Source organism: Bufo bufo, chromosome 3, assembly GCF_905171765.1.
Source record: "Bufo bufo chromosome 3, aBufBuf1.1, whole genome shotgun sequence".
Classification (NCBI taxonomy): Eukaryota; Metazoa; Chordata; class Amphibia; order Anura; family Bufonidae; genus Bufo; species Bufo bufo.
In genome coordinates, this window is record NC_053391.1 from 662437368 (window position 1) to 662461026 (window position 23659).

Below are 23659 nucleotides of genomic sequence, written 5' to 3' on the forward strand. Positions count from 1 at the left end.
CTATGACACTGGCTGATCTGTTACATGTGCGCATCTGTGTTGGTTCCATGTTCATATGTGTCCGCATGGCTGAGAAAATAATGTTTTATTATATGCAAATGAGCCTCTAGGAGCAACGGGGGCGTTGCCGTTACACCTAGAGGCTCTGCTATCTCTGCAACTGCTGCAGTGTAAATGTGATCATACCTGGCCCTGTCAACCAAAGTGGAGAGTGTGCGGCAGTTGCAGAGAGAGCAGAGCCTCTAGGTGTAATGGTAACGCCCCCGTTGCTCCTAGAGGCTCATTTGCATATATTAAAACTCAATTTTTGTCAGCAATGCGGGCACATATGGACATGGGACCAACACAGATGCCTTCATCTGCCAAGAGCACATGTAACAGGTCAGCCAGTGTCATAGGTATAAAACTGCTGACAGATGCCCTTTAAAAGGAGCTGCAGGCGGCCTGTTATAGAGCAGGAGGAGCTGAGCAAATTGACATGTAGTTTTGTGAGAAAAGATAGAGTAAAACCTGTATTATATCCGAGTACATCTCTGCTGGTTCTGTGGTTGAGTCCAGTGGGCGGTATACTCAATCACTGGGCAGAAGCGCCCGCTGGACGGTATACTGAATATCTTCCCATCTGCTCAGCTTCTCCTGCGCTATAACATGTCACCTGCAGAGCGGACTGAGCTATTAGGGACTTACTAAGGAGGCATGACAAATCAATGGACGGAGGCTCATATCTAGTATCTCCATTCCTTTCTGGAATAGTTAATAACCCCAATGGTACAGCTCCCACGTCCTGGCGGATTCCATTTGGATGTATGAATGTGGTTTTTTAAATCTTTTTTTCCTTTAATAAAAGGTTCTGTTCTGGGCCATAGAGCATGAGAAAGGGGAAGCCAAATTTTTCACTTCTATGAGAAAGTTGTCATCTTGCAGAACCAGTGCTCAACCATGAATGGAGACGAAGAGACAGAAAAGGTCCCCACTAGCCCCATCTTCCAAAGTGCGGGGGGCCACGTGACTACTTGCCATCAGTCCTACACTAGTACAGCAAGCGATACATCCAGATCTCTGCATTCCTGACATGCATTTCTGCTAATGGACCCTCTAAACGTAATCAGATCTGTCACTGGGACATAATATATTACGGAATCTGAAGGACTTCTTATGAAAGGGGACCCGGCACCTCCCCTGACATGTCTGCATCAGTAAATACTTGTATTACTCGTGACAATTCTGGAGCAATTCTGGAGCCGTTCCTTTTGTTATTCCTCTTAGAAATGTTTGAATGAATTGACAACTGGGTGTTACCCCTTCCTTTGTCAAAGGGGTGCATCCCTAAGTCTAGCACTGTCAGATTGTATAAGGACATGCCCCTAACGGGTAACAGACGGGTAACTGAGAGCAAGGAGCAGCTAACTGCTCTATAAACTGCTGCCTGCAGATTGGACTGAATGTTCATGGTTACAGATTGTTTTAGGTCCCAAATTCTGCGCTGGTTAATTTACTTGTAGACCCTAATAGCTCTGATACACAGCTCCACATCTGTGATTAAAAACATAAAATTCTAGCTGACTACAGTCACCACTAGAGGGAGCTTACTGCATACTATGGGATTATTGTGCTACTGTATCAATATTAAACAGTAAGCTCCCTCTAGTGGTGATTGAAGAATTGTACCTAACATTACATCAATGCAGAGGATATTTTCTGTATTAGAAAAATTCAGCGCCAATGATATACAACATATTAAGGAATTATTTGGAACAGCATTTTGAACCTACTGAGATTAAATAAACATAATAATATTCATTGGTGGATATGAACTTAAGAGTGCTGCAATGAATGACTGCGACAAAGAAGCAATAGACTGCATCCCAATCAGATGCATTAGCCACTGTCTATGTCAGGACATCAGAATTGTTCAGTCCTGACATCCATTCTCCTATACAGTCAAGCTAATGGATAAAAGCCATTAATGTGATCCTGGTGATGGAATAATTAAAATAGTCTTGGTTAATTAAAAAAAACAACCATTTTATATATGTAACTCCTATATTTGCCTATCTGTCTCCGTGGTTACAGACTACAAATGTAACCTGTGTAGTCGGATCATGAAGTCATGTGTTACGATCATGAAGTCATGTGTTACTCGCTTCCCTTCTCTTATTTTGTCTATAAGTTAGCAAGGAGGTGGAGTGGAGTAACACAGGACCGCAGGATCAGACTACACCGTTTATTTGTTTGTAGTCTGTAACCATGGAGACACATAGGTCTGATTAGGAGCCACACACATAAAACAATAGGAAATTCTTAAAACTATTTTCAAAGTTGCTTTACTGTTTATTTTAGATGCACCAGACCAGTAAGAAATGGTTGCAAAAGTGTGCATACCCTTAAGTTCTTTGTAGCTGCACCATGATAATTCATAGAGCTGCAGCAGAGACAGAATGTCGTATTACCTGGATACACCATATTCTGGAGGAGGCTGGTACCGGAGGACAGACACCTCAGTTCGGGTGGGGTGTGAGGTGGGGTAGGGTTTCATCATTTCATGTACCATCAGGTGCTGTTGATCATTGTAGAAGTGTCCTTGTTCATGAATTTTATTCACAGGAGTTGGAGCTTGTTTGACCTTGTGGGGATAGTCCGGTGGGGGTCCTCTTTGTTCCCCTCCTTTCCCCAAACTTGGAGTCGGAGATGGAGCCCCATTTTTAAGTCCTTTAATGCTGCCAGAAGAGTGCTGCTTAACTCCATTCCTCTCAAGAGATAACATTATCCTCTCGCTCATAGAGCGAACATGACCCTGCTTGAGTTCTTTAAGTGCCTCGTCTTGGTGCGCTTGTCCACTGTTGGCCCGACTGACGGTCGGCCTTCCTTCAGTTTTGGATTTATGATTGGCCACAATGCCAGCAACATAAAAACCCGGGCCCATAGGTCCAGGTGGCTGAGCTCTAAAAAACTGGGACTGAGCTTTGGCTTCCTCGTAGCTGGGCAGCTCCTCATTATTTTGTTGGGGTTGAGCTGTCCTCAGGGTTTTCTCCATCACGGTGTTGTCCACCTGATGTTCTTGCCCCTGTGGTTCTTGCCTCGCTGAGTGTCCGACCATTTGTGGGTCTTCTTGGGTGAGGTTTTCAGTCGATGAAACAGAATTTGCGGTGATATTAGTTGGTCCTGCACTTCCTGTGGCTTGTTTTATAGCCAGAAAGTTCATATTCTCGTTGGGGTTGCCATATCTCAGCTGCTCTTGGATCAATCGCTGAAGAACGGTTCCTGTTGAAACATCTTCAGAACCTCTCATTTCCACCTCCGGTATCCTGTGAAAATCTTGAGGTATGAAGTTGGACCTTTGTTCCTCTTAAAGAAAAATTAAAAATAAGCAATGAGCAAAAATAAGTAAAGTGGAAGACAACTTACTTTTATTTTACAAATACAAGTCTATCACTATGTCGCTAAGTAAGGGTACATTCACACGAACGTAAGCCGTACGTGCCCATGCTGCGATCCGAAAATTGACGTCCGCAATGCACAGGCACCGGCCAAGTGAATCCTGTATTGCAGCGTGGACCCATTCACTTGAACGGGTCCGCAATCTGCAACTTACGGCAAAAGACAGAACTTGTTCCATCTTTTGCGGTGCAGAGGCACGGGTCTCTGCTCCGCACTGCACCATATATTAAGGACTGCGGACCCATTCAAGTCAATGCATACTGAGATTCATGCAATACGGGCACGGATGGCCTACGGTCGTGTGAATGGACCCTAAGGCTGTATTCACATCTGCATCAGAATCTCCGTTGGTGACGTTTGACAGGAAAAAAAAATACGCTACATGCAGTGCTATTTTTCTGGCAAAATGATGGGCACTATGACACCAAATCTGACAGATCCCATTATAAGTTAATAGGCTTCATCGTGTACCGTTTGCTCCCGTCGTGTTACGCATCTAGCACTACGTCAACAAAGGGCAAAACCTACGATATGGGTTACTAATTGCCTTTATTCTTACTCACTGGCACTCATTTATGAAAAGGTAACTATACTTATTGCCAATAACAACCATTTAAAACTTAACTAAATATCTAAATTATCATTGGCTGTTATGGGTAACACCCACACGCTTACATCATAGTTTTTATGTTCTTAAAGGGGAGATCCATTTTTTAAAAACACTACACCCAAGTGTATATTTATATATACTTATATTGAGAGTGACTTACCACCAGCCTGTTCCTTCAAGGAGCCCGGTGATTCAGCGACTACTGATGATTGGTCATTGCTGGTAATGTACAGAGAACGGTCCTGGTAAACGCAGCCGTTCTCATCACAAGGTGTAGTAACACAGAGGTTGTAGTAGGCTGTGGAGATGCCTGAAACAAGACGAACCGGGAATTATTCCCTGGTATATCCCCAGCTATACATGTCATACATGTCATATGGTTAAACTAAACTTAGGCAGAGTCAAAAAGCTACAATACAAAATTGCACCCAGAAACAAATCTAATGCTGCGGTGTAGTCCAAGCCAGAAACTAGAAACAGTATCTTAACTGGACCAAGATTAGACAGGCATCCGCAATACTGGAATCTGGGGGGTTCATCAAATCACTCAGGTCCCTTCCGAGTCCGTAGCAGGTATACTCTTGGAGAATTTGGTACACCATCCTTTCAAAGCTTCTAACATAATATTCTGCAACTTCTTGTTGTACTTGATCTATACCGGTTGGTTTCTCATAGTCTATCATATAGACATGACCTTTGAAAAGTTTGGCTCTCGGTCACACAGGGTTTTTCCTGATTTAAAACCGCTGTCTGTCCATTTTCAATCAAAGCCTTATAAAATATGAATAGTGTTTGGCTTCTAGCATACTGATGCAGGCTTCATGTTTGATTCTTGCAAGAGAATCTCTCTAGAGAGGATTAATACTCTGATGCATGGTCCTGACTGCCAAGCCGATTAGAAGAGATCAGTAATCTACAGTACAAATGACACCAATGAGACTGTAACCACCTACCCCAGAACAGGGTACCTATAAACTGTTCTTGTTATGTCATGTTATTTGATATGTAAACGTCACATGCCATGTAATGTCCCTCTGTATGGATCAGTCCGGGTTAACAATCCTTGGAATGTATGGAGTGAAATCCACATGCAAATCCATGCCAGCTTTAGCCAGGATATAAGACATCTCCTGGCATTGCGACAGAGGTAGACAATTGTTTAGACACTACCCATAGCCCCTTTCCAACTATAGATTTGTAGTAAAAGGTAACGTGCCCGCCCATGAGGAGCAGATGATTCTTAGCACCACAATTCTTACCCAACAATGGCTAGTAATTCCCATTTACATCTTCTGTGTTCTCTCTATTCACAGAATACAACGGCCATGAATAGTGTAAGCACCTGGAGAGGGTGGCATTACCAAAGAGGAAGTCCATTGTTTGCAAGGGCATCCAAGACTATAAGGACTGGAGCTTTAACTAAGGAACTAATCTTCCCTTGGGCACAACTGCGCCCCCAAACCTCCACCAGACATGTGATCTTTGGTTCTACTACCTGTCTGTCCTATTCATGCCAACTGGCTATGATTTATTATGTTGTTTCTGGTTTCGTCCTGGTTCTAATACTGACCGAACTCCTGGTTCCGAGCACTAGCCACATGTGCTAGTTGTGTTCCTGTTTGCTAACATTGGCCCTGGTCCAACAATGAAGAAGGCATATATCATGTCTTGGAAATATCATTAGTTAGAATTTGACTGCTGCCCAGAGGGTGGGTGTCAATAATAGATGGGTAAAGTTTGAACCACCTTAAAAATGTGTTTGCAGAGGCTGGAGTAGCAATATATATGACTTCAGTAATCAGTACTTGTAAATGCATTCAATGTCCAGAAGATCCACAAATCCACCCCATGGCCAGGCGTAATACAGCTCCAAGAATATACAGAGTGGTCCAAAAGTATGGAGACATCTGAATAAATGGAAAACAACATCCTAACAGACCACCCATCTTCCATGGCACAGTTGTCAAATTTGCCAATAATGGATGGCGCTCCCAAACATTGTTTTCCATGTATTTAGGTGTCTCCATACTTCAGGACCACCCTGTATGATCCAAACTCGATAGACCTGAGTTGGCTTTTTTTCCCGTTATATAAGGAGGTTAAGTCAGTCCAGCCGTTATTCTAGCAGACTTGTCTTCACAAATACTTTACATATGATCTATGGACACATAGACGACTATTGGAATTACAGTTCTCTAGAGAAATGTGGAGTTTATAATCATAGAAGTAAAGAACTAGTATAGTCCTCTGCACTTCATCACCGTGATTACACTCGAGGCGGCGTACATCTACACTTAATGCCTGCCTGATATACTACATCTCCCATCGACTGTGAATTAACAGTGGGACACGGTGTGAGATGCATCAGCAATTTCTTCGAAGCAATATGAAGAAGCTTCTCTTTGAAGTTATTAAATAAGCAAACGACCTGAGAATACTGTGAGAAATATTTTACCAAAGACTTCAATAGCTCCTTAAAGGTAAAGAGAGAAAGAAGGCAAACGGTGGCGCTACAAAGCTTGGTAAATTAGCTACTACTGCTACGAAACCAAGTGGGACTGTTTGGTCAATCGGCAGATTGTGTGTTGCTGAATGAACCTACTGGACACAAGAGCCCCAGGCAACTTCCTAGAGTATATGGTAAATGCAGTAACTCATTGGGGTATTTGCTGGTGAAAGATTACCCTTAAAGGGGTTCTGCAGCTTCTTAACAAAGTTTGACTCCCTCCCCCCACCAGCCCTGTGGAGGAAAGCAGACTGCACACCCCACTGCTTAGTTCCAGCTTTTCTGGTCCTACTATCATGTGTGGTCTACGTCCTTCTGTTGCCCAGGGACCCATGGGTATGTGATACAATATCGGCTTCAGTGGCAACCTGTCTCTAGATTCTACCAAGAAAACATGTTCAGATGGAAGACAAACAACCCAGGTCATCAACATTAGTAGAAGAAGGACTTGAAGCCTGAGCCAAGAAACACCAACACCTCCTTCTACAGTCTTAATGCCCACATACCAGAATCCACACCACCCATAAAACACCTGACACAGAGAGAAACCCCAGAGTGCTCCCTCCACCCAGACCCTCACCAGTCGCTCCTCTCTTTGGTGAAAACTGCCCACACATTGCCCGATGACAACTTGAGCACTGTGCATGTGATGAATCTGGAGATCACTCCACCACCTACAGATCCAGTGGAAGACTAAACCAGAAGTGGAATATGGCCTGCCCTGCCTACATCAAGACCTGCTAGCCGCTGGAGCTTAGGTCATCTTTCATGACCTGGACCATAACGGATGAACAGGTAAAGACATGAGATCCCAAGGTGATACTGTGACAAGCCATTCTGCTGGAGTCCATGAGTAGCATGTGGAGGTAGAATGCATGCCACATTGCGCTCAAAATGTCTTTGTACAGACTCAAAACGTGGCAGGTTTGCCATGGGATTTATGATGTCGAACATCTGCAGGAAAGTACAGTACAATTATATGTGAATGAGGCACCCCGCCTAATATGTCGTACCGTGTATGGCGGTTTGGTTCAGAAAGTGGACGGAGAAAAAGACCAATGCAGATTTATGTTTCATTTACGCTCTAAGAAAATACTGGGTGACTACTCCTACAAGCCCTATAAAGGCAGCCATAAGTGATGTCACCTGAAGAAGTGGACCAAGATACCGCAAAGAAATACCTGAGCAGCATTCTAAAGACGACATCTCAGGAATATGTACGTTGTCAAATAGAGTGTACAGCGAGACCTCTTTAAGAGGACCACCCAAAACTGCTATGAACATTGGTGTTCAAAGAAGCCAATATACACAGATTTCCATTTTTTCATTGTCAAATTCCAAGAGCTGTAACTTTTTAAAAAAAAATTCTATTGATAGCTGTATGTAGACGTTTGTGAGACAAGCTGTCATTTTCAGTAGCACTATTTTGGGTGGTACACTTGGGATTATACATAATGGAAGACAACAGCAATTCGACCATTGTTTTTTTGCAATTTTTTTACAGTGCAGGATAAATACCGGTAACGTGTTAATCTTTACGTAAAGTTCAATATGAATATGGCTTTATTAAAAAAATGTATGTATGGTTTTGTTGTGTTTTAGTATTTCTGCACAACACAATCATGCTTTTTTGGTGAAAAAAGTTTGTGTTGCCGCTTCCCGAGATAAGGATAAGGATGCATTGTAGGCTTTATTATTTTGGGTACACATAAATTACCGATTAACTTTTATTAATTCTGTAAGCTTTATTTTAACACCACGCTTCGTGTGGTATAAATACTGTGTTATCTTGCATCTATGGGTCATTATGATTGCACCAAAACTATATATCAATCATATGTTGAACTGTTTTTGAAAAAATAAAAGATTTTTTAAGGGGAACTTTTTAATTAAACAAACTTATTTTTTACATATTTTTTTATGTAATGCATTGAAATACTTACCTTTCCAAAGCATTAATTACATAGTTACATAGTTAATACGGTTCAAAAAAGACATGAGTCCATCAAGTTGAACCAAGGGATACAGTAGGTGGGGATGCGAATCCCAGAAGGAAATGAGACTTGATTTCTCCACATTTTCATAAGTACAGGGAGTGCAGAATTATTAGGCAAGTTGTATTTTTGAGGATTAATTTTATTATTGAACAACAACCATGTTCTCAATGAACCCAAAAAACTCATTAATATCAAAGCTGAATATTTTTGGAAGTAGTTTTTAGTTTGTTTTTAGTTTTAGCTATTTTAGGGGGATATCTGTGTGTGCAGGTGACTATTACTGTGCATAATTATTAAGCAACTTAACAAAAAACAAATATATACCCATTTCAATTATTTATTTTTACCAGTGAAACCAATATAACATCTCAACATTCACAAATATACATTTCTGACATTCAAAAACAAAACAAAAACAAATCAGTGACCAATATAGCCACCTTTCTTTGCAAGGACACTCAAAAGCCTGCCATCCATGGATTCTGTCAGTGTTTTGATCTGTTCACCATCAACATTGCGTGCAGCAGCAACCACAGCCTCCCAGACACTGTTCAGAGAGGTGTACTGTTTTCCCTCTTTGTAAATCTCACATTTGATGATGGACCACGGGTTCTCAATGGGGTTCAGATCAGGAGAACAAGGAGGCTATGTCATTAGATTTTCTTCTTTTATACCCTTTCTTGCCAGCCACGCTGTGGAGTACTTGGACGCGTGTGATGGAGCATTGTCCTGCATGAAAATCATGTTTTTCTTGAAGGATGCAGACTTCTTTCTGTACCACTGCTTGAAGAAGGTGTCTTCCAGAAACTGGCAGTAGGACTGGGAGTTGAGCTTGACTCCATCCTCAACCCGAAAAGGCCCCACAAGCTCATCTTTGATGATACCAGCCCAAACCAGTACTCCACCTCCACCTTGCTGGCGTCTGAGTCGGACTGGAGCTCTCTGCCCTTTACCAATCCAGCCACGGGCCCATCCATCTGGCCCATCAAGACTCACTCTCATTTCATCAGTCCATAAAACCTTAGAAAAATCAGTCTTGAGATATCTCTTGGCCCAGTCTTGACGTTTCAGCTTGTGTGTCTTGTTCAGTGTTGGTCGTCTTTCAGCCTTTCTTACCTTGGCCATGTCTCTGAGTATTGCACACCTTGTGCTTTTGGGCACTCCAGTGATGTTGCAGCTCTGAAATATGGCCAAACTGGTGGCAAGTGGCATCTTGGCAGCTGCACGCTTGACTTTTCTCAGTTCATGGGCAGTTATTTTGCGCCTTGGTTTTTCCACACGCTTCTTGCGACCCTGTTGACTATTTTGAATGAAACGCTTGATTGTTCGATGATCACGCTTCAGAAGCTTTGCAATTTTAAGAGTGCTGCATCCCTCTGCAAGATATCTCACTATTTTTGACTTTTCTGAGCCTGTCAAGTCCTTCTTTTGACCCATTTTGCCAAAGGAATGGAAGTTGCCTAATAATTATGCACACCTGATATAGGGTGTTGATGTCATTAGACCACACCCCTTCTCATTACAGAGATGCACATCACCTAATATGCTTAATTGGTAGTAGGCTTTCGAGCCTATACAGCTTGGAGTAAGACAACATGCATAAAGAGGATTATGTGGTCAAAATACTCATTTGCCTAATAATTCTGCACGCAGTGTATTAATGTCATTTACTTTTAAGAATTCATCTAAACCCTTTTTAAAACTGTCCACTGTTCCTGCTGTGACCACGTCCTGAGGACTTCTATTCCACGGATTCACAGATATAACAGTAAAGAAGTTTGACGCTTCTGGAGACTGAACTTTTTCTTCTCCAGTCGGAGGCAGTGCCCCCTTTTTACATGGAACAGTTTTTCACCGTATTTTTTGTTTGGCCCATTTATATATTTGTACAGGTTAATCATGTCCCCCCTTAGACGTCTCTTCTCAAGACTAAATAAATTCAATTCTTTTTATCTTTCTTCATAACTAAGACCCTCCAGGCCCCTTATCAGTTTAGTTGCTCTCCTCTGTACTTTTTCGATCTCCAGAGCGTCCTTTCTATGGACTGGTGCCCAGAACTGAACTGCATATTCCAGATGAGGCCGCACCAGCGCTTTGTAAAGTGGTAATATCACATCCCTGCCCCGCGAGTCCATGTCTCGTTTAATACATGACAGTATCCTGGTGGCCTTAGAAGCAGCTGATTGACATTGTGTGCTGTTATTTAATCTTTTATCTACAAGGACACCCAAATCTTCCTCTATAAGTGACTCTCCCAGTACTACATCACCTAGGACATATGAAGCACAGATATTATTACTACAAAGATGCAGAACTTTACATTTGTCCACATTGAACCTCATTTGCTAAGTTGATGCCCAATCACTCAGAATGTTCAAGTCAGCTTGTAGTTTGTGGACATCTTCCATAGACTGTACAATACTACATAACTTAATATCATCTGCAAAAATAGAAATGGTGCTATTTATCCCGTCCTCAATATCATTAATAAATAAAAAAATTAAGGCCTAATAAGCTTTCATCTCTTTACCTGAAGGCCTTTGATAGGTGTTTGAATGAGTCAAGGGGTTAAAAATCCATCCATGAGAAACTTGGTCTTGATGGGGGTGGTCTTCACTATACTATTTGACAAATTCTCCCCATTTACAAATAGAAAATAATGCAGACACCAGTGATAAGTTTACAAGCTTTTCCAAGAACTTCAGCTTTCCACATTCCAGCGCACATAGCTGCCGGATATTATCTAACACGGTTTGTTATTATAATTAATGCCAATTACAGTTAAGCTTCCACACATACATATTAAGTATTTTCACAGCACAACAATTTGTATTTTGTCAGGATCCCAAGGTCTTTGTGGTATGAGTCTGCCAGACTGTGTGGTGCCAGGTCTGTGATATTCACTTCAAATGCAAGATAACAATTTGCACTCATACTTGGTTGTCTCCAAACACTTTCCTGGCTTTTCTTTGGCCAGTGCATTGGTTTTTCCCACCATTACTGGTGCTGGCCAATGAGGCTAGATGATACCAGGCTCCCAGTCAACACTCCAGTTCAAGACAAAAGAGTTGGAGAGAAGGTCATGATTATAGATTGTGTCTGAGTATTTGTGAGGTCAGAGCCTGAGGTTGGATGAGAAGATCTTGGGTTGCAATCGACATCCCAATTCATTCTAAAGATGCTTGATAGGTTGAAGTCAGGGCTCTGCGAAACCACTTCAAGTTTTCCCATCTTATCACACCATCTTCTCATATAGTTCACTTTGTGCACAGGGGTACTGGAACAGGAAAGGGACATCCAAAAATGTTACCACAAAGTTAGGAGCATCTTGTATAAAATGTCTTTGTATGCTATAGCTTTGTATGCATTCAGAAAGTCTTCAGACCCTATCATTTTTTTCATATTTTGTTATGTTGTGGCCTAGTGATAAAAAAAAAAAAATAATAACATTTCCCCCATCAATCTGCACTCAATACTCCATAATGAGAAAGTAAAAACTGAATTTGGAATTTTTGAAAATGTATTAAAAATCAGAAACTAAAATCTTAGCATGGACCCTTTGCTATGCACTTGAAATTTAGCTCTGCAGGCTTCCCATTTCTCTTGCTCATCTTTGAGATGTTCTGCACCTTGACTGGAGTCCACCTGTGTAAATTCAGTTGATTGGACATCATTTGGAAAGACACAGCCCTGTCTATGTAAGGTGTCAGAGCTGACCATGCATATCAGAGCAAAAACCAAGCCAAGAAGAAAGAAATGCCTGTAGAGCTCCGAGACAGGATTATGTGGAAGCACAGATAGGGAGAAGGATACAAACCAATTTCTGCTGAAATGAAAGTTCCCAAGAGCACAGTGGACCCCATAAATCTCAAATGGAATAAGTTTGGAATGATCAGGACTCTTCATACAGCTAGCCATTCCACCAAACTAAGTAATTAGGGAGAGGGGCCTTGGTAAGAGGTGACCAAGAACCAAATAGTCACTGTGGCTGAGCTCCCAAGATCCTGTGTGCAGATAGAAGAAACTTCCAGAAGGCCAACCGATACCAGCAGCACTCCACCAATCTGGGATTTATGGCAGATTAGCCTCTCCTCAGTAAATAAACTCCTAAAGAACTCTCAGACTTTGAGAAACAAGATGCTCCAGTCTGATGAAACCAATATTGAACTTTTTGGCCTCATATCTAAGTATTATGTCTGGAAGAAACCAGGCACTGCTCATCACCTGCTCAGTATAATTCCTACAGTAAAGCATGGTGGTGGCAGCATCATGCTGTGGGAGTATTTTTCAGCAGCTGGGACAGGAAGACTGGTCAAGGTTGAGGGAAAGCTGAATAGAGCAGAGTACAGAGATATTCTTAATGAAAACCTGATCCAGAGTGCTCTGGGCCTCAGACTGGGCTGAAGGTTCACCTTCCAACAGTGACCCTAAGCACACAGCCAAGACAACACAGGAGTAGCTTAAGGCCCTATTACACCTGCAGATTAAGCAGGAGTTCATTCCTGGCAATCACCTGCTCGCTAGAGGAGGAGACCGCTGCTATTACATGCAGCGATCTCCTCCACAGTATGGAAAGGGGTGATCGCTAATGCCATTGCTTGTCCCTTACTGAATCGGTTTGCCGGCAGCAGAGCGCTGATTACACGGCAAGATCTGCCGCTGGCAAATTATTTTTAAACATGTTGAAAGACTATGATTACTCTGAGTCCGTTTGCTCGTTCATCTGGTAATCAGTGGCAGTATTACAATGCCAGATCATCGCTAACAAGTGTTACTACGAACGCTTGTTTGCCATAATCTTAGTGATTATCTGCCAGTGTAATAAAGCCTTTAAAAGCCTTTAAGGACAACTCTGAATGTAATTGAGTGGCCCAGCCAGAGGCCTAACTTGAACCCAATCGAACATCTCTGGAGAGACCTGAAAATGGCCGTCCACTGACGGTCCCCTTCCAACCTGACAGAGCCTGAGAGGGTCTGCCGAAGAATGGCAGAAAATCCCCAAACCCTGATGTGCAAACCTTGTGGCATCATCCCCAAGAAGGCTGGAGGCTGCCAAAGGTGCTTCAACTAAGTCCTGAGTAAAGGGTCTGGATATTTATAGCAATGTCATATTTTAGCTTTTCCTTTTCAATAATTTAGCAAAGATTTTGACCATTTTGTTTTCATTTTCTCATTATGGGGTATTGAGTGCAGAATGATGGGGGGAAACCTGAAAGGGGCTTTAGACTTTCCGAATGTATTGTATACCTTTCACTGGAAATAAGCGACCAAACCCTGAAAAACCACCTCAGACCTTCATCCCTACTCCACCAAATAGTACAACAGGCAGTATGCATTCCTGGTGTTCTCTGAGCACTGATTCAGCCATCAGGTAGGTGAGAGTTGAATCATAATTCCAGAGAAGACGTTTCTACTGCTCCAGAGTCCAGTGATGACCACTCAGCTTGGAACATGGTGACTTTAGGCTTCTGTACAGCTGATCGACCATGGACACCCACTTTATGTAGCCCGTGATGTACAGTTCTTGGGCTTTGAGAGTCTTTAACTCTGTAGTAAGTAATGAAACATTAAATGGGCAGATTTTGCACGCCATGCTGTTCAGCAGTCGACAGCGCCATTTTGGAAGTTTACGAGTTCTACCACTCCATGGATGAGCAGTTACTTCTAGATACTTCCACTTCACAATAATGACTCTTACTGGTGATGGAGGCAGATCACAAATTTTACAAACTGACTTGAGTTTAATGTGGCATCCTATGACAGTGCCCTGTTTTAAGTCACTTAGCTCTTCCGTACGACCCACACGAGGGGACTAGGGATCGGGTCATGCTGAAATCCACCATGCTCAATCCTTAGTAGTCATACAGCTCACATACGCTGACTCAGATCCAGCTTGCCCGAACAAAAACTTTCTCCAGTTCTTCTGAGAAGACTTGGTTGCTAAGCGTCTCCTGAAGATGGAGGAGACCAGGATGAGATGGAGACCTGTTTCAGGAGTTTAGGTGATTTTTTTTTCCTTCAAAATTTTTAACATATTCATTTTTAGGTTTTGTGTCCCTTTAAATTTCCAGTTCCAGTCAATTAACACCTTCTACTGGAGGCAGTCTATGAAGAGGCCCGGCTAGCGGACTGAATCATTGCTGTGTTACATTATCACCGTTCCTGGTTGGAACAACAGTTTCCACTGAGACTTCCTGTGCTGTACGACTTCTCGGGCAGAATGTAATCTGAGCCCTGAACATTTCACTGGACTAAACATAAACATGTTCCATTCATCTCCTGTTTCCTGCAGGTATCACTTCTGCTGAGCCGCGATAACGTCCAGTGCCAAGTATTAAACTGGGGATCCTTGCGCCAGGGAAGGAGGGGGAGCATTACCCTGCAGTGAATGTCTCACTGTTTGCAGTTTTGGTTTCCAGCAGCTCCCAGGATACTAAAAATAAACCCGGATAAATATTTTCTCATGATCTGCAGAGATCGCTTGAGGGTCAGCCCCAAGATGCCTAAGGAAGGGTCTTGTAAATCCCACAAAACGTCAGGATAAATGAGAGAAAACAAGTGCTTCTGCTATAACTGGTGAGAATGCATTTTCCTAAACGTTTTGGAAGGTTGTTAAATTATGCTTTTGAAAAACATTCACAAAGGAAACGGGGACAAAAATAAATAAAAAAATTCATACCATAAATATTTTATGAAGTTTTTTTTACAGGTAAAATGCCTAGATCCCAGACATTCACTATTATCTCTGTGATGGATCCAGTGACCGCTTCTTTCTGCTCAATGGTACGGTTAGGGATCCAACAATCAGATAAAGATGGCCTATCCTAAGGATACATTGCTATATCCTGGAAAACCCCTTTAAGCACTTCATAGGGTGTAATAAAGCCATAATTCTATATATTCAAGAACATGAGTTTTACTCATCAAAGTCACCAACCAGAAAAAAAGATATATATACAGTATATTGAGGCTCTGACCTATTATAAAGGACTGGGCTGGGGGCCGATTATACTTCTGCCAGCTTGTCAGCATCCAGTGCACGAATCAATTGTTCTAAATCTGAGATACAAATCTTTACAACCAGTAACCATCATCTACTATGGAATTTACAACTCTTATAAACGCCCTAAAAAATGCTAAAAAAGTAGGGTCCTTCAAGAGCACGTCTTCAGCCTGTATTATACAGACAGATCAATAAGCGATTGTCGGGAGGGAACTGTTCTATCTTGGCAATCGCTTGCTAGATAGCAGAGGAGACCGCTGCTATTACATGCAGCGATCTCCTCTGCAGCAGGGGGAGCAGCGATCATTATGCCATCGCTCCTCCCCATACTGTCTAGCAGTTTGCCGGTGGCAGATCGCTAGTAGACAGCACGATCTGCCGCCGGCAAGCGCTGATTTTTAAGCGTGGTTAAAAATCAGAATTGCCCGATGGGCAGTATTACACGGCCAGATGATCGCTAACAAGCGTTCATGTGAACACTCGCTAGTAATTATCGGCCGGCGTAATACAGACTTAAGTCTTTATGGAAGCAGGTGAAAAGATCATGGTGTCCACCTGTAATCCCTGCTGAAGGCTGAACATAATACCACCCATAGTCATGTTAGGAGAGACTGTGATGTCTGTAATCATTGTCTTGATGACCTGATATCCTTGTTTTCTGCCCCAAATGAATATTTACAATACAAACAGCCATTTGAATAGAAAACTAGTGTTCCCTCAGGGCACTCCTTTAAATTACATGGCTGCCTCATGTACGGTATGCACCCGGAGACACTCATTTCAAACAGCCCTTAATACATAATAAATGTCTTATCTTTCAAATTTCCACCTTAAAGATGTTGTGCAAGAAAGGTAGGTGGGGGGATGTCAAGTTTTGGTAATCCCCCCCCCCCCTTACTGACCTTCCTCCTGGCGTTGGCTCCCCGCTCCCTATCCTCCAGGCCTGCGATGTTCCACTGGGCTTCCTCAATGTCAACATCTGGTTTGACATCTCCGCAGCCAACCACTGACCATTTCTCATGACGTAAGGGGATCCGGTCTCCACTGCAGCCAGTGATTAGCTCCGGAAATGGAGGAGAAGGAGCAGGGAACCAACGATGGGAAGCAGGTACTCTTTCCTTTACAGATCCGGCCAAGTGGCAACTCCCCCCCAATTCTTGCACAAGCCTGGAGAAAGAGCGGAGAGCCAGAGACGGGAAGCAGGTAATCTTTCCTTTATAGATCCGGCCAAGTGGCAACTCCTTCCCCCCCATTCTTGCACAACCCTTTTAATGCTCCAACTAAAAAATTCAGGGTATGGTTAGGAACTTGATCCCTTAGGCCTCATGCACACGAACGTTGGTGCACGGGCACCAACCAACGGTCACTTGAATGGGATCCGCGATGCGCATCCGACTGCCCTCACCGTAAAAAAGTAGTGCATGCATTACTTTTTTGCGGTGCTGAGGCACAGTCAGAAAACCCGCGGAAGCCCTTGGTAGAGCTTCTGTGGGCTTCTGATCTGTGCCTCCGTTCCGCACCTCACAGCATCTCCCGGATTGCAGACCCATTCAAGTGAATGGGTCCCCACCCATGATACAGGGTGCACCTGTTTAAAGGTGTTCTCTGGGCCACACATATTGATAGATAGGTCATTAATATCAGATCGGTCAAGGTCCGACACCCAGCATCCCCACGGATCAGCTGTTTCGGGCTGCCGCCGCGATGGTAACTACATTGTAGAGTGAACAGAGCTCGAAGCAGACAGTTCCATCCACTGTGTAGTGGTCCGGCCGGCATACTGCAGCCCAACTCCCATTTAATGAATGGAATTGGAAACTACAACATTGTCGGACTGGCCCACCAGAGAACCAGAGGATCCTCCAGTGCGCCCAGGCTCTGATACCATAGTGGGACCCAAAGGGCAGTAGAAAAAAACAAACACTTGGAGCTGCCTTTGAATCAAAATCTATTAAGACTTTATTGATGATATAAGGGTTTGGGGCCTGAGAATAATTTTCTCTGGTGGGCCCAAGGAACCCACAGTTTACGGAGCCTTCCTCTTCTACTCCATAAACTGGTTATGGTGCTGTGACAGCCCAAAACAGCTGATTGTTGAGGGTGCCAGGAGCCGGACCCCCACCAATCTGATATCGATGACCCGTCCAGAAGATAGGTCATCAATATCTGTAGTCTGGAGAACCCCTTAAAAAAAGTTTTCATTTGTGCTACTAATTCTGCATTACTGCTTCTACTGCTACTTTCATGGCAGATCTCTTCATTGACGGTGCCATATGTCCCACTGTGACCGGAGAGCTCAGCCCTTTTCCCATGCAGAATGCAAATGGTGGACACCTTGTAAGACCTTTATCATGTGCTACGAAAAGGCTTGTGACACGTGCAGCAAACGAATCAACACCTTACAAGACGCTGGTCATTTGCGTATCATTTGCGTATCGGAGCTCCTGTCATTCCAGCTGGACAGTCCCTACCCATGTGTGCTGTTATAGGACAAATGTCTAACATAGAAGAGGACCCCTCTTGGCTGCAGGGTACTTCCACACTGGAAGCATCTGCTGCAGCTCTTTTTCCACCTCAGAACTGAACAGATACTGTAGATTTGAAAGGGATGAATAGACCCTAGTGGTAAGTGGCCCCAAAAGGAAGCCAAATGTTTGTTGTTTCTCCTGGTTCTCTTGAAGCCCACTATGGTATCAGAGCCTGGGACCACCAGAGGCTCCTCTGGTACACTGGTGAGTCTGACCCTGCGTACGGCCATGTGATTTCACCACAAAATCGTGCAGTCATTGGCTGCCATGGGTGGATGTGGCTTGGACATGTGTGGTTCAGCCGTGCCATCTGGTCGTACCCTGAGAGGAAATAAAATGAACAAGCCAACAGAATTCAAGCCAAAATCCAACGCAAAGATAATACAGGAAGTGCAAACCAAAAAGCAGTTAAAGGAACGTCTCATCTTTTGTCTCAAGATCCCTATATACAAGTCCTTCTCTTCACCGTAGACACCTTCCACACATGCGGACTGCAAGCTAAAAATCACCACCTTCAGAGGACAGTGTCCTAGTATACAGAGGAATCCGCTCGAAGGCTGGCTATGCTACCCATAGCAACCAATGAGATCTCAGCTTTCACTTTCACACACGCACTGGAAAAAAAAAGAAACTAAGCATGGTTGCTATGGGCAACAAGGCAATTTTCCTTGGTTTTGACACTGGCCCATCTTTTGGGCTTTCGGTAAGCAGCGTTTCTTCTATATTTTTGACATAAGTTTTTTTTTATTAGCTTTCCACCATCGTAGCTTGTTTTTTCGCGGGAAGGGATTGCAGTTTTCACTGGCACCATTTTGAATGTTGGCTGATGAGCTGACAGAGGATGCCACCCCTCTTCCATTCAAAGCTTTTCGCCGCTACACATCACAGCATCTAAGGGGTTAAATCGCTGCGGTATTGGAGCGGATGGTATATTAGGGGTTCTGCCCTTGCGTCATACATTTAGGGCACAATGGGGGACCTTCCTAATGGCACAGTTATCAGCCAGTTCACGTTCAGAAAAAGCTGACTGTAGCGTTTGTCCATGAGATGACAGAAAATTGCCTCCCCCCGGCCTATAATGACTACTTTGGCTCCAAATAAGTGACTCTGCTGGACCTCAACCAGAAGTATGGAGATCCGGGGTCCTCACCGACTGCAGCAAACCCTATGACTGGTGTGTTTGTGTACAGATTTTTCGAGAACCAGTTCTAGGAATTTTCTTTTCTCCTAGATCCTCAACTTTGAAGTCTTTTTCCTCACGTCTTGTAATGTTTGGAGAGAGGAGCAGCAAGTCTTGTCCCTTTTACCCTGAAGGGTTAAACCTCGAGCACTGCCTCCCTCTGCTGCTAAATACCGTCCAGATGTTTTGTATAGAACTATACCCGGTAACAATAGAACGGCACGTGAAGACGTAACTAGAACCCACATCACACAATACGTTCTAGACCCGTGAAATTCTACTCACTGCTGTAGAACGTTTCCTCGCAGACAAATCCCGGGCAAAAGATGACGATAAAATACACCAAGTCCAACACGTTATTCTGTGCTCTGTCTGCTTCCCATATCCTGTCCTCCTTCTCTGTACCCCTCCTGCCTCTTTCTTCCTTCCGTCTATCTCCAGGACACTGACTGAACCACCAGGCCACCTACTGCCGACAGAGGGACTGCAGGACGCAGCTCAGGGACCAGCTTAACTATGGCCAGAGGCTTCAGGAGAGAATCTCAGCCCATGGTGGACGTAACGGGTTACTTTTCTTATGCTGCAGTTGCAGTCCATATGAATACATTGAGATTAATAGTTTTTTTTTCTAGAGGGAGCTTTTTCTCCAGATAATCACACTGCAGCGACCCAGGAGAAGGGAGCGAAGGATGGGAGTGGTAGCTGTGGTGGCAGTTGTCACAGGTCACAGTGGTGATCCTCACCCTGGGGCTCCCTGGGGGCGAACAGTGGAAGAAGGGTGCACCCTTTATTTCCCCGGGGCACACTCTGGTGTGGGAACTCCTACATGGAGGTAGTTGGGGTGCCCTGGGTGTACAGTGTTGATCTGGGTGCAAGGCAGGAAAGCAGTTGGAATGGTGGTGGAGTCAGTAACTAGGCCAGTGGGTGTAAATAAATAAGTCTCTCTTTACTAAAGTGCAGAATAGGAGTAGTAGTAGTACATCCGACAGTAACAAGGCACAGTTCCAAGTAGATCACAGTGCAAGTCCTCCCAAGGAGCAAAATATGGACAGTAGCAATCATGAAAGTTATACTACAGTACTCCTTCCCTGTTAGGTCTCTGCAGAACCTTAGGCATGCAGTCAGGTTTTTGTTAAATACATCTGCAAATTTGTCAAACCGTCTCCAAATGTGGTACGATGCACTAGCAATTTTCCCTCTCACAGCAGAAAAGTCTCTATGCCATAAACGTGCACAATACCTTGCTGACTGACCCCAATGCATGGAGACTTCTTTGTCTTTCAAGCACTTCTGATAGTCAAGTCGCTTTGTTGGCTGAAGGTTCTCTGAGCTTGGGACTAGCTCTGAGGAGCAAGCATATGTAGGTACTCTCTGTTCCTCAGGCAGAACTAGACTCTCCACTGACTAACCAGGGGGGCAAGGTGTTAACTCCTAACAGCCCATACAATGCCATTAGGTACACAAACATTTCACTGAACAGTATTACTTTACAATAATTACCCTTTACAATGTCCCTGTTCGGGGGGACTACAGCATGATCTTTAAGGAATTGTCTACAATTGGTGTTTGAAATTAACCACAGGAACCTCCATAGATAAAGAAATTCTAATACACTAACTTACCACAGAAAGTCTTTTTCTGCCTCCCAACGCAGGTGAGTGATGTCACCACGCCATTTCATGATATTAACATTACTATTGACAGAAAATCAAAATGAGGGATATCTCCTATATGTTAGCTGGGTGAGCCAGACTTCGATGTCCTTACAAGTCCTAGCATGTCCTATACCAGGGAACACTAATGCAAATGTCTATAAGGATTCAGTCAACCCTGTAGAGACTCAAAGGGGCTCTTGTTGTGTGCAACTAATAAAGAGGCACAGAACCCACCTCTATGGAGCTTCAGGCCAAACATGCCCAGCCCAGAAAGTCCAGTTAATGTAAGCAATGATAGTGGTCCAATCTAACTTGGAAAGTTCTTTTGGAAGAGTTTGAGGTGACATGGGGACAAGGGTGTATGTACCAGTCCACGCAACTGCTCTATGGGACCTTAGGAAAAGAGAGCCAAGAACTTTTTGGTCCTACCACTTCTGATATTAGGAGGTGGTGAGGACTTGTTGAGGACTGTCCAAATCCAGGAGAACTGCATTCTTAGCAAACAAGATGGTGAGGATTTCACCCAAGGTTCATGAAAAGCAGGTAGAGGAGGAACACTTTTTTTAATGCTCTGCTCCGAGCACCCCATTTGATTTCTGTTATGAGCCCCCGCCAAGCCCACCCATCTTCTGTGTGCGCAACTGCATGATATCATTCATCATCCAATAATCCAGAATACCCGATAATTCAACAACATGACGGTTCTTCAAGTAAAATGGCAAATCACACATTAAAGGGGTCGTCTCACTTCAGCAAATGGCATTTATCATGTAGAGGAAGTAAATACAAGCCACTTCCTAATGTATTGTGATTCTCCATATTGCTTCCTTTGCTGGCTGGATTCATTTTTCCATCACATTATACACTGTTCGTTTCCATGGTTACAGATCACCCTGCAATCCAGCAGCGGTGGCCGTGCTGGCACACTATAGAAAAAAGCACCAGCCTATGTGACCTCCCACGGCCCCGGCCACCAGAGAGACTGGCACTTTTTCCTATAGTGTGCAGGCACGACCACCACTGCTGGATTTCAGGTTGGTCGTAACCATGGAAACGAGTAAGTATATAATGTGATGGAAAAATTAATCCAGCCAGCAAAGGAAGCAATATGGATAATAACAATACATTAGTAAGTGGCTTTTATTAAGTTTCTCTACATAGTAAATACTATTTCCTGAAGTGAGATAACCCCTTTAAGTAGTACTTGTACCAAAATCAGCACCTGTATTTGCGCAGACGGTAGAGCAATGGGCGCACTCGCCTACTGACCAATAACGGATGTCGTGTGCCCGATCGGGTCCCCATTGCCCATGGAGGATATATACAAAAATGCTCTTTATGGAACAGCACAACAGACTCCACTTGTTGATGGGCTCCACTGGAGTGTAAGATCAGAATGGCGATGTTTTGGACCAATAGTCGGACCTACGCTTCAGACCTGTTTTTGCAGATAGGATGAACGGTAAAACGGATGCCGCAAATATTCTGCCTCCCCCCATTAAAAATCCTGGAGCCTGGCGAGTCTTTTATACTTGCAGGACAGTGATTCATACATCAGATATGCCATTCACAAGCATCACAATAGGCATCTATTTACACTTTATACTGCAGCCCATTTCAGCGCTGCCAAATGCCCAGTGCCCACATTCTACTGTCAGTAAATAGATGCCAATGGGCACTGAGTAAATGAAGAATCAGATCTATGACACATCACATTACCGGATATTGAGAAGCCTACACCTATGAGTAAGCTCAGCATCACAATGCCTATGAGCCAATACAGGAACTTAAAGTTGGCACTGGAAGACCAGGGAGCTGTGATATAAGTTAAAGTGGTCTCCTATCTCTATAAATAAGGCGGAATTTTGGAGGGCCATGGCTGTAGGGGACATCCATATTGCAGTCCCTACAGACACACTGAGGGCTATATACACAGCAAATCCATAAAAGTAGCTGCATGGAAGTATCTGCATGAACAAACATAGCAAAATCCGTGGCCTCCGACATCTGGGGTCAGAGGCCTCCAACATCTCACGTCAGGGGCCTCCAACATCACAGGTCAGGGGCCTCCAACATCTCAGGTCAGGGGCCTCCAACATCTCAGGTCAGGGGCCTCCAATATCTCAGGTCAGGGGCCTCCAACATCTCAGGTCAGGGGCCTCCAACATCTCAGGTCAGGGGCCTCCAACATCTCAGGTCAGGGGCCTCCAACATCTCAGGTCAGGGGCCTCCAACATCTCATGTCAGGGGCCTCCAACATCTCATGTAAGGGGCCTCCAACATCTCAGGTCAGGGGCCTCCAACATCTCAGGTCAGGGGCCTCCAACATCTCAGGTCAGGGGCCTCCAACATCTCAGGTCAGGGGCCTCCAACATCTCAGGTCAGGGGCCTCCAACATCTCAGGTCAGGGGCCTCCAACATCTCATGTCAGGGGCCTCCAGCATCTCATGTTAGGGGCCTCCAACATCTCAGGTCAGGGGCCTCCAATATCTCAGGTCAGGGGCCTCCAACATCTCATGTAAGGGGCCTCCAACATCTCATGTAAGGGGCCTCCAACATCTCAGGTCAGGGGCCTCCAACATCTCAGGTCAGGGGTGGAATTTTCAGTACAGGTCTATTACATGCCTCATTTATAGGAACTCGATAACCCCTTTCGAGAAAAGACCCCTTGTGACGATTCAGAATACACCGTGAGTGCACTGAGGTAGGTAGCCTCCAAATAAGCCAGGGCAACTGCCTACC

The 23659-nt window shown here is 44.0% G+C and overlaps 1 protein-coding gene across 3 annotated transcripts in view; it reads right to left on the reverse strand.

The window, feature by feature from the left end:
• Positions 1-23659, reverse strand: part of AMOTL1 (angiomotin like 1) — a 107606-nt gene that overhangs the window by 38476 nt on the left and 45471 nt on the right. For 2 of the 3 annotated variants that reach the window (XM_040426320.1, XM_040426322.1), the window contains 2 exons: positions 4209-4358; positions 2451-3345 (listed from right to left, as the gene is read on the reverse strand). In XM_040426320.1, the coding sequence (XP_040282254.1) occupies positions 2451-3345; positions 4209-4358 (1045 nt within the window). Of the gene's footprint in view, positions 1-2450; positions 3346-4208; positions 4359-19547; positions 19674-23659 lie in introns of those variants that run through there. The other variant, XM_040426323.1, reaches the window with a different exon arrangement.